Source organism: Muntiacus reevesi, chromosome 2 (assembly GCF_963930625.1).
Source record: "Muntiacus reevesi chromosome 2, mMunRee1.1, whole genome shotgun sequence".
In the NCBI taxonomy this organism is placed as follows: domain Eukaryota; kingdom Metazoa; phylum Chordata; class Mammalia; order Artiodactyla; family Cervidae; genus Muntiacus; species Muntiacus reevesi.
Window position 1 is genome coordinate 177,753,168 of NC_089250.1, and position 19,028 is coordinate 177,772,195.

At 41.8% G+C, this 19,028-nt stretch overlaps 1 protein-coding gene and 1 long non-coding RNA gene across 2 annotated transcripts; one reads left to right on the forward strand and one right to left on the reverse strand.

Annotated features, from left to right (window-relative positions):
- LOC136160312 (uncharacterized) lies at nt 1–12,074 on the forward strand. The gene is made up of 3 exons (XR_010661600.1): nt 1–79; nt 7,318–7,579; nt 9,929–12,074. It is a non-coding gene; the product is annotated as an uncharacterized lncRNA (long non-coding RNA).
- Nucleotides 12,075–12,668: 594 nt separating this feature from the next.
- Nucleotides 12,669–15,277, reverse strand: OCM2 (oncomodulin 2). The gene is made up of 3 exons (XM_065923795.1): nt 15,054–15,277; nt 14,279–14,411; nt 12,669–13,829 (listed from the first exon to the last, which is right to left on the reverse strand). Exons 1-3 carry the CDS (start codon nt 15,112–15,114, stop codon nt 13,658–13,660), a joined length of 366 nt encoding a protein of 121 aa, XP_065779867.1. The 5' UTR covers nt 15,115–15,277; the 3' UTR covers nt 12,669–13,657.
- Between the last annotated feature and the right edge of the window lie 3,751 nt (nt 15,278–19,028).

The following is a 19,028-nucleotide window of genomic DNA, read 5'->3' on the forward strand; positions in this document are numbered from 1 at the left end:
ACCGGCCCGGAAGAAGAATCCGCAGCCCAGCGTCCCCTTCTGGCGCACCCGTGTGGGTTCGTTCCCGTTTGTGTTCTGGGTAGGTGTTTCTTCTGTTGATACTGTAAGAGTTAAGTTGAAGTGAAACCGTTTTTGTCTTTTTTTTTTTATTCTCAGATTTCTGCCTGGCTGAAGGTGAGGGTCGCGTATTCAAGAAAAATGAAATGGGCCTTGTTTTATGTGAAAGGGATTGTGAAGGTGCAATGGAAGGCCCAACGTTTGGGGTGGTAGTGTATTCAGTCAGGTAGCTTGCCCGTTTTCATCGTCCACAGGGTCCCACCACATATTTGTTGGTCTTTTTAGATACCCGTTTGAGAGTCGTCAGGTGACTATGTGCCTCTTGCGACCTCTCTGCCTTCAGGGAGAAAAGTAGCTGCAGGTGGCGAGCCTGATGTGTGGCGAAATGGGACCAGAGCGTGGCCTTCTCCCCACAGTGTCCGGTCCCAGGCCTTGGAACTCAGGGCATCGCCCTTGCCAGCCCTTGGGATTCACTAGGTTTGGAGGCCTGTGGGTTGTGGTAGCTGGAACCGCTCATTACTTCTGATACTTGGAGTTCAAACTCTTGCAGCACACTGCACGGCCAAACTCAAGACTAGGTTGCCTTATTTTTCACAGATTATGTGTGAGAATAGGACCTCTTATCCAACTTAATAGAATAGACCTTCCTGTTTTGGGAGGCGGTGTTGGGATTTGGGCGTGACTGAACTGGGTACTCACTCTAGCTCTGTCACTGGCTGGGCAGGAGTCTTTGGACCCGTTGTGTAAGGTCTCCAGTCTCTTGTCTAATACGTAAAATAACTAATAGTAAATGCTTTTCTAGTAGGAATTTCATTTTAAGAATAAAATGAGTGGGAATTTCCTGGTGGTCCAGGGGTTAGGACTTCGTGTTTTCACTGCCTGGCCCCAGGTTCAATCCCTATTCAGGGAATTAAGATCCTGCAATCTGTGAGGCAAATAAATAAATAAATAAATAAAAGGAGTTAAATGGGACTGTGATTGTGTGTATAGTAGTCCCAGCCCTTAATCGTTTTTCAACAAGATTGCTGTCATTACTTGCTCTTGAAAGACTTCCTCAACTACCTTGCTTTAGTGTATGACAGTTTTTGTTAGAAAGACGTGTTTTGACATTACAGTAATAATTTTCAAAGAATTTTAAGGTAGCAAAATCTCCTTTCCCCCTTTTATTGCCCCAAAGTCCATGGGAACTTCTAAAAAATAGACACAGAACTACCCTGGTTGTATGTGAGGCTGAGTGGTAGAAATGAGACCTAAGAAAACCTTCTGCTGGCCTTTTCCAAGAGCTGCCCCTCTTCCATCTCCATCTCCTTGAGGGACCCTAAAACACTTGTACAGGACCCTGGGGCTCCAGGGAGCATAATTTGAAAACTCCAGGTTAAAGAATTCCTTCCTTTGTCTCAGAGCAAATGCTTTTGAAAGAGTGGTAGAAAGAGCCTGGGGCTTAGGTTGGAACAGCCGAATTTTAGTTCTGATTTTGTCACTTGCCTTTTATATGATCTTTTATTAATCACTTAGCTTCTTTGAGCTCAGTTTCTTCCTTTGAAAAATGAGATTAATACCTACCTCAAAGGAGAACTGCAGATATTACATTAGATGACACAAATGAAAGTACTTTGTAACGTGCAAAGTACAATTATAATAAAAATGTGGTGAGATAACATTTTATTGCATTTTCCCCAGCATGCCTTTACTTCCTTGTTTACTTTGCATTCTGTGCCCCAGTCAGTCAGTTGCATTGATCACCAGGGAGAGATGATACAAGAACAAAGACCAAACAAAATCAGAAATCGAAATGCTTTTTAAGTTTCAAAAGCTAAGGAAGCAAGAAAGCTTAGATAGTGATGCATCTTCCTTTTTCACAGTCTTAGGGTGTTCATGGGTGGGAGGTGGGTGGAGTAATGATGATAGACACTTAGATGTGTTTTGAGGTCTCAGAGGAGAGAGGGTGTAGATGTATACCTTGTTCCTTGTGGAATGGGGAAAGTGGATGGTCTTGCAGAGTGCCCCTCTGTGTCAAGTGCGATGCATCAACAGTGGAATATCTGTGGCCACATGAGTTTCTAGGCATCTAGGCAGTAAGTGCTACTCGATGCAGGAAGCAACTAAAAGTTTTACTTGTACACAGAAGTAATTCAGAGAAAGCCAGACCTGAGAGGCCGTGAGATTGGAACAAAGAGAAACTAGCTGTGGCCTAGGTGGCCCCACCACTGAAGTCCAGAAGACTGGAGAGGAATGAGATTGACTCAGTGGTCACTTGTATGGACTAAGCACCAGATACTCCTTTCCCATGCAGGGCCTTGCATTACCCACCTCTTCTGTCAGCTTGGGAAATAAGGGTGAAGAGGAGGCTGAATTCTTGACACTGTCCTGAATTATGATTCTGTCTCCCACCAGGATGGGGATTCAAATCTATGTCCAGTAACAGAAATAGAAAATTAGATCCAAATCATTAAAAAAAAAAAAAAAAAAGGATAATTAGATCTTTTGCACAAAGAATTTGTGAACTCAGAAGCAGGGGACCAAGATGGAGATGTAGGAGGCTTCTGATCTTCCCTCCTTCCCCAAATGCAGTGAATGTACAGCTACAGACAGAGCAATTTCATCTGAGAGAAATCCAGAGACCAACTAAATGTGAGGTGAGACTCCTGTATGTGAGGTGAATGAGAAAATACCTGCAGCAAAATGGATAGGAAAGTCTGAGCCTCTGCACAGCAGAGCACCATGCAACTGGGAGGGAATCTCCACCAGGGCTTCCGTGGTGACTCAAATGGTAAAAAAAAAAAAACCTGTCTGCAATACAGGAGACCTAGGTTCAATCCCTAGGTTGGGAAGAACCCCTGAAGAAGGGAATGGCAACCCTCTTCAGTATTCTTGCCTGGAGAATTCCATGGGTAGAGGAACCTGACTGGCTACAGTCCCTGGGGTCGCAAAGGTTTGTCCAGGACTGAGTGACTAACACACACACCTGCCCCCACCCAAGGAATGGGCCCCCACATTACTTGGCTTTGATAGTCAACAGGGTTACTCACAAGTTCCACAGCACATAGTCAAAAAAAGTTTTTAAATAGGTTCGAGAGTACCCCTAGTGGGTGTATACCTGGACTCAGTGCCAAGGGAGTAGGCTGCTCTGATTGTATGAATTTCACTGTCCTGTATCTCCTGAAAGAATATCATTAAGGTAACATTGGACTTAAACTGCATGTTAGATGAGATGACCCGAAAAGACATACAGAGAACATTCTATTCAACAGCAATAGAATGCTCATTCTGCTAAAACACGCATAAAACATTTTCCAGGATAGATCATATATTGTTCCATACCATGAAATAAGTTTTAATAAACTTAAGATTGAAACCATATCAAGCATCTTTTCCACTGACAAATGATATGAAACTAGTTACATATGATGTGAAATCAGTTACAAGAAGAAAACTGGAAAATTCACAAATACGTGGAGATGAAACAGCATGCCTTTGAAGGACAAATAGGTCAAAGAAGAAATCAAAACGGAAATAAAAAATCTTGAGACAAATGACAATGGGAACATACTGTACCAAAACTTAATTGGATGCAGCAAAAGCAGTTCAAGAGGGAAGTTTATAGCAATAAATGCCTACAATCAGAACAAAGATTTTGAATAGACAACCTAACTTTAAATCTGAAGGAACTAAAAGAAAGCAAACTAATCTCAAATTTAATAGAGGGAAGGAAATAACAAAGGTCATACTGAAAATAAATGAGATAAATACTAAAAAGACAATAGAAAATATCAGTGAAACTAAGAGCTGGTTTTTTTGAAAAGATGATTAAGATTGACAAACTGTTAGCTAAACTAAGGAAAAGAAAGAGGACTCAAAGTCAGAAATGAAAGAGAAGACATTACAACTGATAATACAGAGATACTAAGGGTCACAGGAAACTACTATGAACTATTTACATCAGCAAGTTATACAACCGAGAAGAAATGGATAAGTCGCTGGGAATACACAGCCTACCAAGACTGAATCATGAAGAAATAGAGAATCTGAACAGACTAATTACTCATTTGGAGATTGAATTAATAATCAAAACCTCCCAACCACAAAAGCCTAGAACCATATGGCTTCACTGGTAAATTTTACCAAAATTTAAATAATTAATACAAATCCTTTCCAACTCTTTCAAAGAATAGAAGTGAGGGGGACACTTCTAAAATTTTACAAATCCAGCATTATCCTGACCGAAAAAGATACTACAAGAGAAGAAAATGATAGCCAATATCCCTGCTGGGCATATATGGGAAAAAAAAAAAACTCAACAAAATGTTAGCAAACTGAATTCAACAATACATTAAAATGATCTTATACCATGATCACGTGGAATTTATTCCAGGGATGCAAGAATGGTTCAGCATCCACAAAGTCAATGTGACATACCACATTAGCACAATGAAGGATAAAAGCCATATAATCATTGCAGTAGATGGAGAAAAGGCGTTTGACAAAATTCAACATCCTTTTATGACTAAAAACTCCCAACAAATGGTATATAGAAGGAATGTACCTCAACATAATGAAGGCCATAAATGATAAAACAGCTCACATCGTGTTCTACAGTGAAATGCTTAAAGCTTTTCTTTTAAGATCAGGAACAAGACAAGGATGCCCACTCAAATCACTTTTATTGAACATAGTTGTGGAAGTCCTAGCCTGAGCAAATAGGCAACAAAAAGAAATATAAATGTATCCAAGTCATAAAGGAAGCAATAAAGTTGTTTCTGCAGATGACATGATATTATATGTAGAAAACCCTAACGACTCCACCAAAAACCTGTTAGAATAAACAAATTCAGTGAATTTGCAGGATATATAGTATCAATACACAAAAATAAGTTGTGTTTCTATACACTGACAATAAAATACCAGAAAGTGGAATTAAGAAAACAATCCATACGTGTAACCCTATGGCTGATTCATGTCAATGTATGACAAAACCCACTGAAATGTTGTGAAGTAATTAGCCTCCAACTAATAAAAAAAAAATAATAAAAAAAAGAAAACAATCCTATTTACAAGTATCAAAAAAAAGTAAATAAACTACTTAGGAATAAATTTAACCAAGGTGAAAGATCTGTGTACTTAAAATTATAAAACTGGTGAAAGAAATTGAAGACAAAATAAATGGGAAGATATTCTGTGTCCATGGATTGGAAGAATTTATATTGCTAAAATGTCCATGCTACCAAATGATCTGTAGATTCAGTGCATTACTGATCAAAATTCTAATGATATTTTTCATAGATACAGAAAAACAGGGAAATAAATAAAAATCACAATATCACCTAACACCAGTTAGGTTTATTTAAAAAAAAAAATAAGATAGCAAATGCTGGCCAGGATATAGAGAAAAAGGAACTCTGCTGCACTATGAGTGGGAATGTAAGTTGAGGCAGACTATGGAAAACAATATGGAGTTTCCTCAAAAAAAAAACAAAAAACAAAAACTAAAAAATTGAACTACCTTGTGATTCAGCCATTCCACTGTGAGTATATATCCAAAGGAAATGAAATTATCTGAAAGAGATTCCTGTACTCCCATGTTCATTGCAGCATTATTCACAGTATCTGAGGTGAAAACAACTTAAGTGTCCATTGATGGATGGATGAATAAAATGTGACACATGTGTACACAGTAGAATATTATTTAACCATAAGAAAGAAGGAAGTCCTACTGTTTGCCTCAACATGGATGAAACTGGAGGAAATTATGCTAAGACAAATAAGCCAGACAGAGAAAGACAAATAGTATGTGGTATCACTTTTATAGGAAACCTTAAAAAAATGAAACTCATAGGAAAAGTTGAAAAATGATGGTTGCCAGGGACTGGAGTAGTGGTGAAGGAAATAAGGAGAGGCTGATAAAAGTTAGAGACTGTTATTTATAAGATGAATAAGGAACTTCACTGGTGGTCCAGTGATTAAGAATTTACCTGCCAGTGCAAGAGACACGGGTTTGATCCTTGCTCCGGGACGATCCCATGTGCCGTGGGCCAATAAAGCCTATGCAACATTCCTGAAGCCCACGTGCCCTAGAGCCTGTACTCTGCAACAAGAGAAGCCACTGCAGTGAGTAGCCCCTGCTTGCTGCAACTGGAGAAAGCCCTTATGCCACAGCAAAGACCCAGCACAGCCATAAGTAAATAAATGAAATTATAAGATGAATAAGATCTGAGGCTGTAGTGTGAACATGGTGACTATAGTTGATAACACTGTATAATTGAAAATTGCTAACAAGGTAGAATTAAGTGTTTTCATTAAAAAAACTAAATGCGAGGCAATGGATGTGTTTATTATTGGTGGGAATCTTTTCATAACACATGCATATGTAAAATCACCATGGTCTACACTTTAAATACATCAGAATTTTAAATGTCAATTACACCTCAATAAAGATAAGGAAAAAGAATCTGTGAGTTCAAAACTCCAAGGGAATAAGTTAAGGCATTGTTCCAGGTAAGAAGTCACAGTTCCAGGGTGGGATGTTCTGGACATGTCCTCACATACGTCTGTCTCCCCACTAACAAGAAAAGTGAGCTTGTAGATGGTCAGACCTGATTAGAGTCATGATCTTGTTCCCGTTGGCCAGTGCAGTGCCTGCCTTAAAGGATACTGTGTGTTGATGGATGAATTATGGAGGTAGGGGACAGGGGTGATGGAGAAATGGATTTCCTTCCTTCATAGTTCTGTCTGCTGCAAGCTGTGCAGACAGAGCTCGGGTCACAGGCTGATTTGACATTCTAGTGAGTTCTCTCCTCCCTACACTCAGTACTGGGCTCCAGAAGGAAGCTGTTGAGAAGACGTCTGGGTGTACAAGGCCACTTGTACAAAGAGCCACTTCCTCCCATTCTGTTGGCAGAAATAGCAGACCCCTGAGTCAAGTAATCAACCTTTTTTTTTTTTGTTGAGTTAGAGCCCAGAGACCGTGTCATTCTGAGGTGACCTTCATCCTGAGGGTTCATCTCTCTCCTGCAGTTAAAATTGCCCTTGATCTCCATCTCTTCCTGTGATCACTTGTAAAGGATCTTTCACTTGTAAAGGATTCTTTTATTAAAAAGTGAAAAATCTGAGGCAGTTTGGTAAATCAGTATTGGAAGGTGAGAATAATCTAGGAAATATATATATATATATATATATGTTATATATGGTGTATTTTCAGGTATAAATTATAGTTATGCAGTTATGTAATAAATACAGTTGTATATACAAATATGTGTATTACAGGTATTATGAATCAGTGAAGCCTGATTCAGTAGTCTCTATAAGGCTCTCGCCTTCATCTGATGCTGAAGCTTGAATTCTACAGAGCAGACAGGCAGGAAAGAAAGATGGATGTAAAGAGTGAGGACAGACTGGAGCCCCTGGGAACAGACTGGAACTTATATCAGTCTCACTGCTCCCGAAGCTGGATTTCTTTGTCATAGAAGGAAATGCTCCTGGAGCTGGGACAGAACAAGATCCCCACACCAAGGAGGGGAGCCAGCAGGTAAGGTACTCCCACACCAGCCTCCAGAGCATCAGTATCAATGGCTGCTTCACTCCCACCCTCCAAACCCCAGGCAGGATGTCTCCTGCTGCCCACCCTAACCGGATACCTGTAGTCTAAGCAAGATGACAAATTATAAACCTACCAAACAGTTCCTGCCAAGGTTTGATACAGTGAGGTGGTAGGTACACAGGTGTTTACTACATCTCTGTAGTCTCAGATACATATTTGAAATACCTTATAATTTGAGGTGTGAATCTATTTACATGCATTGAAGAACCCCTAAGAAAAATGATGTCAAAATCCACTCCCTTCCCAAAAACGTTGACTTTTTGAAACCAGTTAAAACATTGTGTAAATGAATAGCCTTTCCAGTGAATAAATTAACAGGCCAGGTGGAAATGATCTTGGTGATTCCAATTTCATCTGTCTTCTTAAGTGTTTGCAAAGTAATACCATACCTTAACATTAGCAGAAGAGATACCAGATAGGTTTTTGCTTGAAATTGGATTCCCGAGTACTCATTACACAAAATTAAACTGTAGTCATTGTGCAGAATTAACTATGTATCTTGTAAACCTGAACAATTCAACAAATATTTCATATCTTCACTGTTTTGCTACACTTTGTGTTTGAACAGGAAAGAGCTGCAAAAACCTGTATGTTAAAATAATTGTATAAACATAATGTGAAGAGGCTAAAGCAAAACGCTAACTAATATTAGAAGTATTTTAATAATTTTCTTTAGTCTCAACAATTAAGCACATACACAAAACTGCCTTTGAGATCATATTCCATTCAATTATAAACTACTGAATTATAAACTCAAATTATAGTTGTACAAAGCGTCGAAATTAAAGCCACTGATGTCACCCTGTTTTGTAAGCAATTAGGAAAAATAACAGATACCAAGTTTTTCAACTCTGACCTACTGGGCAATGTAGGCCCTCATTTCAAAGTCAAAATATCATCATTCTACTGCTGAGAACATGCTTTCTTGAGGTGGGTTGTTTGTGTGAATCCTATGTTTGATTTTCATTTTCTCTAGTTGCTATGCTCCCCTATTTAAAAGCCTCCAGGCCCATCTCACTGGTCTGTAATCCTACTAGCTGGAGAGAACGGCTGTTAACATTTTGCTGTATGTCCTTTCACTTTTTTCTTTCCCATGAGGCACATATTGAATAGGACTCATTTAAAAATGAATTGCTTTGTACAATATTTATATAATGACTAAATTAGGGTAATTTTTGAAAACATTTTCTTCTTTTCAAATTATGCTTACTGCTAAAATTTGGAAATGCTAATGTTTCTACAAAATTTCAACCTAGATCAATAACTCCCAAAATAAAGAGTGCTAATTCACAAATGTGTTCGAATGCCTGGAGTTGTTATTACCTGCAGAGTGGAATACCCACCCCTCTCCCCCAAACACCCTAGATCCGAAGAACACAGTTAAAAATTGGTATGAATAAAGACCACTAAAGATTGTTTGATTTAAGCATACCAGCTGAAACTTTTAGGTGTTAAATACAGAGAGATGGCTCCTTTTATTTGCTAGTTATTACCATTGACAGAGACTTTGAAATTAAGTTCCTAAGACTGGGTTAGAAAAATGAAAAGGTAATGTAATTGAAATGGGCAAAAATAGTTTGAATTATACGTTTGAAACAGTAAAGCAAAGCAAAGTTTCAGTCTCTCAGTTGTGTCTGACTCCTTACGACCCCATGGACTATAGCCTGCCAGGTTTCTCTCCATAGAATTCTCCAGGCAAAAAAAAAAAAAGAATTCTCCAGGCAAGAATACTGGAGTGGGTAGCCATTTCCATTTCCTCCTCCAGGGGATCTTCCCGACCCATGGATCAAACCCTCGATTCCTGAATTGCAGGTGAATTCTTTATTGTCTGAGCCGTCAGACAGACCTTTGAAACAGTAGAATGAACACAGTTCATGAATAACTGGCTTTTGATGTATGGAAAACATGGTGATTCATCCTTTTGTATCCATCCATCCTCTAAACAATTTCCCTAGGACATTCAGAACATGGGTGTGACTCAATGGCACAGTGTCACCTGTGGGTGTTATTCACTCTGTGGTACCTGACACTTTGTGACCCCATGGACTGTAGCCTGCCAGGTTCCTCTGTCCATGGAATTCTCCAGGCAAAAATACTGGAGTGGGCTGCCATTTCCTTCTCCAGGGAACCTTCCCGACCCAGGGATTGAATCCGGGTCTCCTGCATTGGCAGGCAGGTTCTTTATTGTCTGAGCCACCAGGGAAGTCCCCTGGGTGCTCCAAAGAACCCTTGCAGTGATTATTTCCATAATAAGTGTAATTACTTCCATTATTACAGATGCCCTCTTGACAGAGAAGAAATAAGAGAAGCCCACAGTCTACCTTGCTGGGGTGAGGCCACTTCTGCTACTCCAATGGGTAATGGATTGCTTAGTCAGTTAAATTGTCTGAAAAGCAACAGCATTCACCTTGTTTCTTCCAGGCGTATGGTGTCCAGAGCCCGAGGGAAGAAGCTACACGGTCACACTGAGTTATTTAAAGGCTCTCCCTTCAGAACTGTCGGGATGAGAGCCCTTACCTGGGGAGAGCTAGTGGAGTGAACAGAACTGTCAGGAGGATCAGAGTGTCCACGTGGTGTGGTGGTGGAGGCAGCATGTGGATTGTTTTAGGGATCAAGCCTCCTAGGGCGTCAGAATTGGCCTGGAAGGCCCTCTTGCTGGTACCTGGGAGACCCTGTCGCACACCTAGGGAAGCTACAGGTGCAGAGGAGCTAACCTGCCCGATTGCTTCCAGGAGGGATGGGGATGAGGAGGGCGTGAGGGCACAGCCGTGCACAGGGACGGGGAACAAGCGAGCCGGTCGTGAAGAGACACACTTCCGTTCCGTGGCCCTCCCCAAAGAGGGCTTCATTCTGGGGCTGGGTTTCCCCAGTTTGAGTCTTCTGAAAACGACCTCTATGAGTTTTGTCCTTTCTTCATGACTTGCGTGCGTGTGAACTCAGTCGTTTCAGTTGTGTCCGACTCTTTGTGACCCCATGGACCATAGCCCGCCAGGCTCCTCTGTACTTGGGATTTTCACACCAAGATTACTGGAGTGGGTTGCCGTGCCCTCCTCCAGGGGGATCTTCCCAACCCAAGGATCGAACTCGTGTCTCCTGCATCTTTTGCATTGCAGGCAGGTTCTTTACCGCCAAGCCACCAGGGAAGCCCCTCTGCATGACTTAATATTCTTCAAATCATGACACTTTCTCTTTCCCTCTGGGCCGCTCTGTGTGGCATGTGGGACACTAGTTCCCCCGTGAGTGAGTGAACCTGTGCCCCATGCATTGGGAGTTCAGAGTCTTAACCACTAGACTGCTAAACCATCAAGGCCTCAATATGCTTTCAAATGTCTAGTAGCCTTATTTTAAAGCAGCGATATTGAAATCCAGTTTGTGCTACTTTTATCTTTCTGACACCTAATAAAATAAATACGTGGCTATCACATTTAATAGTGTTGGCCCCTGCCCCCTTAAAATCACCTTGAGACCCCCTTGTAGTACATAGCCCACACTTTGAAAATCTGCTCTGCCGAAACCTCCAAAACACAGGAGCTTGAAGTAGATAAGCCACTAGGCAGGATGGCAGCAAACCCAAGAGGTGCCAGGGCACTGTGAGTATGGGTAGCCGGGTAAGAAGTGGGAGCTTGTAAACTCGCTCCGGGAATGTGCCTGAGCTCCTCCCAGGAGTCCTCACCCGCGGGGTCAGCCTAAGAGAACAGCTCAAACCTGCCCCCTGGAAGTCAGCCTAATGAGAATCTCCTGGCTTGAGGTTGCCCCCCCAGTGAAAGACCTGCGACGGGAACCTGAGTCTCGCCTCAAGTGTTCGGGCAGTTCTGGGTGTAACTGGTTCAGGTGGTATCAAATAAGAGCCAGGAAAATAGTGGCTGAGAAAGAGAGGAGAAGGGAGGAGGAGGAAGAAGGTGAAGCGGGAGGGTGGAGAAGGGAGTGGCAGGAGATTTGGTCAGAGCCAGCAAGTCTCTGATAACCTGTTTTCCTAAGGGGAAAAAAAAACAGCTTGAAAATACGTCTGCTTGTCTCAACCAGCACTGCAGGTTTCCTCAGCTTTAGGGCCGTTGTAGCCTTGCACTTTTTCTGTCTTGTACTGTTTGCTTTTAGTTAAATCTCTCATAACAACCTGACACCCAGTAGCAGAAAACACATAAGCAAGCATGACTTTCCGCTGGCTAAAATCTCTTTATAGGTGTTACAGACTCAGATAAATTGCTGAGAAAATCCTAGCCTGATGATGCCATTTATTTGTGACTTTTTTTCCCCCAACCTCCTTTCCATTGTGCTTGTGGACAATGCAAGTAAGGATGGCTTAGCGCTCGACTAAGACCAGAAATCTTCCTAAAATTCCTCCCTCAGTCTTCAAACCGCTTTCATCCCTCGTGGAGGAAGAAACCACACCCACACATCAGCAGATGATGAGAAAGGTGTCTTTATTGGGTGATTTTTTTTTTAAGGCATTTTTGTGGGCTGAGGGCCTTACAGGAGTCCTTAGGGCATACCCACCGCCAAAAAGTCGCGGATGACTGTCTGACGACCTCACTAACACAACGGGCAAGCTGTAGAAGCATTTTGGGGGAAATTAATAAATTAGGGGGAGGAGGTGGGGTGTCCCAATTCCTGGGGCTTTGGAGGCCTTCCAGCTGATTCTAGCTCCACAGTCTGGGCCCTTTAAGAATGTACCATTTCCTGGAATTCTAGAAGAGAAGAGGTGAGAACAGGGTTAGCGGGGAAGGCTTGGCACTGTACAGACAGGCTACTGCCAGTGAGGGTTCTGAAGAGGAAAGAGAACCAAGCGCATTGTCAGATGATGGCCATGGCCCCCTCCAAGGGCGCAGAAAGAGGGAAAGGTGTCATTGACAGTCTGCAGTGTTCTGTCTTCCCGCCTAATCTCATGTGACAAACATCTTTAATTTTGCACCAGAGCCCCTTATGTTATAACTTGCCAATCCAGTCATTTCTCTGATGAGGAATGAATTCATTGTAGCATCCCATCACGGTGTCTGGTCAATTCAGGACAGAAATGGGACGCTTCCTCCTTCTGTTCAGTAGCTACTTATTGTATATTTAGGAAACATTTAATGGTTTGGGACTTTGAGCTAACTTTTCTCTACTGGACCCTAACCTTGCCCCCCGAATTTATATTACTAAAAGATGATAATAAGATGTGGATGCTCCAGAGTGAAGTTGAAAACTGGGATTTGCTTTATATTTATTGGTAAGCTTTGCTTCTTTGAAGTCTTTCATGAGTAAGTTTAAATAAATCTATTTTCCCTTACCTGAAATATTTTTCTGAGCTATCTATGCAGGCTGCATTAACTCCCATGTAGTAAGTGGTAGTGGTATCATTTTGAGTAGATTTTTTTAAGATAAGGATCTAAAGTAGCAGTTTTACATTTTAATTAGTACCACCATAAGGAACACAGATAAGTACTCCTGAGCTGACATGCACGAAGTAGGAAAAACATGTGGTAACATGACAGAATCAGATGAAGATAATCCTACAGACATGCAGTTATGCCAAAATTTGAATACAGGGCTCTGCACCCAGAAGGCTGCACAAATGCTGGTTGATTTACGAGTTATCTTAGTGTTGCCTCCTTGGTATGCTAATGTCCAGGAAAACATATTTCTTTAAACCCTTGCAAGCTAAGATCCTTTCCTACTCAAAAGAATCAAATAGATACTTTGGTATGAGATGTACTTGAGAATGTCAATTCTTCCCTTATTCAGAGAGACTCAAATCCCACTGCTGGAGATTCCTCACATTATTTTCCAGGCGCATCAGGGTGTCTTGCAAATAATCGGCCAGGCTAGTAGCTAGTGCCCCGGTCAGGTGAAAGGTATTTTCTGGTTCATAGACAGTGATCAGTGGGACTACCTTCTATGTTATATCCCCATGCCGGAGTCTTGACATAGATCATTTGCATCCTCACTTTACTTTTATGGATGAAAAGACTGCGGCTCAGCAAGCTGAAGAAAGGGGGGGTTTAACCCATATCTGTCTGACCTCATGGCCTAACCCCCCTGCCCCGGATGCCGCCTGAGCTCAAGTCTCTCGTGTACGGGTGTGAACATACCATCAGCCCCGATCTTCCCATCTCCGTCATTGTCTGCAGCTGCCATCAAGGACTTGGTTTCTGACTCGGTCAGTTCTCTAGCACCACTCTCAAACTTCTGGAGGAAAAACCTACAGGATAGTAAAGAGTGAGGGGAGTGTTTTTAAAACGCACACACATTTCTGTGTTCACCTCTTTCTTTTTCTCTTGAAGCAAAGCATCTGTTCCCAGCAACCACAATAATCAGTCGAGATCTTAGCAAGCAAAAGTTTCCTTCATTGTTGAGACTAGTGGACCTTTTTTTAAAATTTTTTTTTTCCAGAAGTTTGCTGTTAAGTCGGTTTGCCAAGGAATACTCCTAAGACTAAAGACTTTTTGTCCCCAAGGTCTTTGGTGCCCGTATTTAGTGTTTTGTGAGTCAGCGTGGCTGACTGACTCATGTTCTGCTCTTTCATGAGAATCTACTGAGTGACCAGCATCAGAGCTGGTCATTGAAAGATACTGGGGAGACTGGCCTCCACTTCTCCCCAGCCCCACCTAACGATGCTGGGGTGCTGGTCGGGCTTAGGACAAAGCTCACTTCAGCTCTTCTTCATCCAGGTACCCACTCTGGTCGTTGTCTATGAAACGAAAAACATCCTTCACCTGACTGGCCGACATCTTAGCGAGACCCGATGTCTGGAAGAATTTTTGGGGTTCAAAGGTATCTGGATCTGAAAAACAGAGAATAGGTTATTCTGATGATCACTGGTTTGTATTCTGTCTCTGGACCAAGATGTTAAAACTACTTAGGATGTTAAAACTAAGGATGTTAAAACTACTTTACATGATATCATTGAGCTACAGGGATGCTCTGTTTAAAAAAAAACTTTTTTTAAAGGCCAAGTAGGGCTGTGACTGGGTCTGGATTCTGAGGCAGCCAAGACCATATGCCTTCATACTCTCAGCTCCTTTCCCCCTCCGCAGATTTCCCTCTCCACTTGACTTTGTCCATCTCCCTTTCTCTGGCCTCCCCTCCTCTGTGCCTCCCTGTGCCCTTTATTCAGGCTGTGTATCCAAGATGGCAGCCCCACTGGTCTAACTGGTGAGAGAAATACAGTCATAGGATTCAAACAGGCTATGGGGATCCACTGATTCCCCTTTTTTTTTTTTTTTTTCTTCATGTTTAGTAAGATTCTTTCACCTTACAGAAAGTGATTCTATGCTCAGATCTCCTGTTTCTATCATGGGGTTAACTAGTTAATAAATTCTTCCTTTGATTCCAATGCACTTTCAGCCAGTTTGCATTTTAATTTTTGTAGCTTTTCAGGAGCTATATGTGCGAGAAACCCACCGCTGCCTTGCTTCCCCTTTACCTTGGCACTCTTGCAGGGCTGCTGCAATGTCGTCAGCGCTGAGGACATCTGTGATGCTCATTTTCCACCTGTTCTCACGGAATAATCGAGATGTGGTAAATGCCTAGCAGAAACATGTGCCTCTGGGGGACTTCACCCGCTCAGACCCACAGAAACTGCACATTTGTTGAGAAATTTTAAAATGTAATAAGCGTATGACCAGCTAAGACATAATGTCCAAATAACAACCAAATACTGAAAAGATTCCAGCCCCCTTCGTCTCAGTGTCCTCTCTTGAAAATACACCAAAGGTGAAATTAAAAAATACAAACTGAAGAAAGATTCGATGCTGCTCTCTTGTAAAAAAAAATTTTTTATTTATATCATCAACCACTTATACAGACATCTACAAGCCATTCAGAAGTAGACCATGTTACAAATGCAATGGCATTTTAATACACCAGCCAGAGAAATGCAACGTTACAAGTTTCACTTACAGAAGGACAGAGCTTGAGTTGCTTGCAGACCCTCTATGGAAGGGATGCCCTTCTGTCCCGAAGGATGGGAATCAGAGACATCAAAAACCCGTTTACCAGAGATCAGAATCCACCCATGTATCAACTCCACGGGAAAAGAATCTGAGTACTTCATGCACCAGCCTAAAATGAATGCACGTGGGAAAGAAGAGTCTGGGATCTGGGTGGTCCACCAGCTACTCACCGTTTTAGATTTTCCTCCAAGAAGAATCAGGGAAAAGAACTGAAGGAGCCAAAAAACAGACACGGTTTTGCTACCTCACTGACGTACCTTATATAGGATTGAAAAAGCGATAGGAAGAACCTCTTAGATTTCCTTTTCAAGGATCAGGTGGACATAGCTCAGATGTCTTGCTTTACTAATTAAACCTTTTTTTTTTCTATTTATATCTCGAAGGAATGTGGGTAGGAACAGCCAGTTTTCAAAACCAAACCTCAACGAGCCTTAACTAAGGTTTCAATTTTGCAAACCAACCCTGCTGGCCAAGTGTCAAGACACCAGAGGCCTGGTAAAGAGGACACAGTGGTTGAAGCGAGGCAAACACATTTGAGGGGGCTCTGTCAATTGAAAAGGGCTCCCCCCACAGATGTTAGTGGCTGCCATCGGAGGCAGGTCTGTTGTCAGCCTTTGAAACTTTAGATGTATGAGGCCGACCTCAGTCCAGGGCTGACAGACTCAGGGTCAGTGTCAGATGGGTACAAAGACTTGTCCCACCAAGGGGATAGCACTGGTTAGATGACTTTATAAAAAAAGTCTTGACTTTGGTATTTCTCAGCTGTACTTTTTTTTGATTGACGTATAGTTGATTCATAATGTTAATTTCTGCTGTGCAGCAAAGTGATTCAGTTATACCTGTATATACATTGTTTTCTGATATCCTTTTCCATTACGGATATTAAATATGTGCTATACAGTAAGACCTTGTTTTTATCTATTCTGTATATAAAAGCTTACATCTCCTAACCCCAACCTCCCGCTGCATCCTTCCTCCAGCTCCTTCATCCTTGGCAACCACCAGTGTGTTCTCTATGAGCGTGATTCTGTTTCTGTTTCACAGATAGGTTCGTTTGTGTCACATTTTGTTAAAGATATTAATTCATCTTTTAGGCTGTGCCGTGTCTTCCTTGCTGGGAGCGGTTTTTCTCTGGTCGCAGTGATGAGCGGGGTCTGCTCTGGGTGGCGGTGCACGGGCTTCTCATCCCAACGGCTTCTCTTGCAGCAGAGCGCAGGTCTAGCGCGCGAGCTTCAGCAGTCGCGGCACACAGGCTTAGCTGCCCCACAGCATGTGGGATCTTCCTCGGCCAGGGATTGAACCCATGTCCCCTGCACTGGCAGGTGGACTCGTAACCACTGGGACACCCAGGAAGTCTTCAGTTGTCTCATATTTTAGAGTCCAGATATAAGCAAGATCATATGGTATTTGTCTTTCTCTTTCTGACTCCACTTAGTATGATAATGTCTAGTTGCATTGTGTTGCTCTCAGCTGTATTTTAAATTGCACATACTAAAAAGGCAAAAAAAGAGGAAAATAACTACCCATTTCCAACCCCATAGCTAAAATTTGCAGAAAATATATGAGGCCAGGACTTGGGACCTCATAACTTGTTTTTGTTTTGTTTTTTTGGGGTTTTTGGCTTTCTGCAAACCTTTTATTGCGTCCGTATATGGCCATCACTGTGCTGTTTTCTAAAAAAAAAATTATGGTAGAAAACATAGAACATAAAATTTACCATCTTAACCATTTTTAAGTGTACACATAGTAGCGTTAACTATGTGTACATGGTTGGACAACAGATCTCTAGAATTTTTTTTTCTTTTTCTTTTTTTGCTGTGCTGCAGCACTTGGGATCTTACTTCCCAGACCAGGGATCAAGCCGAGCCCCCTGCAGTGGAAGCGAGAGGAGTCTTAGCCACTGGACTGCCAGGGACATCTCTCTAGAACTTTTTCATCTGACAAAACTGAACTCTATACCCCCTGATTAAGAGCTCCCTGTGCTCCTTCCCTCAGCCCCTGGTGACCACTATGCTGCTTTCTGTCTCTAAGAGTTAGACCACGTTAGATGCTCCTTATAACTGGAATCGTGCAGTATTTGTCTTTCTGTGACTAGGCTCTTTCACCTAGCAAAATGCCTTCAAATTTCATCCATGTGGTAGCCTATGACATTTCCTTCTTTTTTGAAGGCTGAATTCAAGTGTTTTAAAAGTCAAAACCAATCCTATGTTGCAATCATAATTACTCAGTGTTTTTTTAGAGAAGGATCTCAGGACTCTTACCTGTGTGTACAAGCTGGACAGTCATCTTCAGTTTCCTCCCAGATATATTCCCCTGATTCTATGCCTCTACTTTTGCTAGTGTTATCAATGAAAAGTTTCTCTCAGGAACACCTACAGGATTTTATTTTTGCATTGTATAAGATTTTTGTTTTTTATTGAAAGGTAGTTGATTGACAATGTTGTATTAGTTTCGGGTGTACCGCAAAGTGATTCATATATATATGTGCATACATATATTGTTTCTCATGTTCTTTTTCCTTATAGATTATGACAAAATGTTGAGTAGGGTTCCTTGTGCTGCAGTAGGTGCTTGTTGTTTACCTGTTTTATATATAGTAATCCCAAACTCCTAATTCATCCCTCCCCGCTTTTCTCCTCTGGTAACCACAACTGTATTTTTTTATGTCCCTACAGCATCTCTTAAATTACCAAACCCGAGGTCAGCGCCATTTCCTGACTTGCCTCATATGATGTTGCCCCAAATGCCTAGCACAGTGCCTGATCTAGTTAGGTGCTTGGAAACTGTATGATGAATAGATATATACAAACAGCAAAAAGAACCTGAAAACAAGATTACCAGACAGCATCCACTTGCCCCAGTCTAAAAGAAAAACAAAACCACACACAGTTTCTGAAAATAAGTCTTAAGAAATTAGGTTGCTGACATTAAGTTGCCATAGAAACTGGCTGAGTTCTTTCTTCCTGTGGAAGGGGTTACAACTGTCCATAGAGAGAAAGATATTTTTAAAAATCTGCTCATTTGAATGAAAACAGCATATGGGTTAAACCAAGACACTTTAGATATTCATGCTGTTTTTCTGATAGAACCTAAAGATAAACAGATACCCAGTAAATGATGTCTGAATCAAGAAGGTAACCAGGACTCTGACGTGAATTCCACTACGTGCAATCTGGGGATCAAATGTTGATTCACACAGAAGGACAGAGACTGTATGATCTCACTACTCTGAGGTGCCTCAGTTGGTGCTCAGTTGTGTCCGACTCTGCGACCACGTGGACTGTAACCTGCCAGGCTCCTCTGTCCATGGGATTCTACAGGCAAGAGCACTGGAGTGGTTTACCATTCCCTTCTACAGGGAATCTTCCTGACCCAGCAATTGAACACGCGTCTCTTGCATCTCCTGCATTGGCAGGTAGATTCCTTACCACTAGTGCCACTTGGGA

What these genes read in the sequence shown, in the direction of transcription:
- OCM2 (XM_065923795.1), bottom strand. Translation starts at nt 15,114, where the DNA reads ATGAGCATCACAGATGTCCTCAGCGCTGACGACATTGCAGCAGCCCTG. An exon ending in AGCCCTGCAAGAGTGCCAAG is followed by an intron (nt 14,412 to 15,053) that starts GTAAAGGGGAAG and finishes TCTGTTTTTCAG; the next exon opens with ATCCAGATACCTTTGAACCC. An exon ending in CTGGATGAAGAAGAGCTGAA is followed by an intron (nt 13,830 to 14,278) that starts GTGAGCTTTGTC and finishes ACTATCCTGTAG; the next exon opens with GTTTTTCCTCCAGAAGTTTG.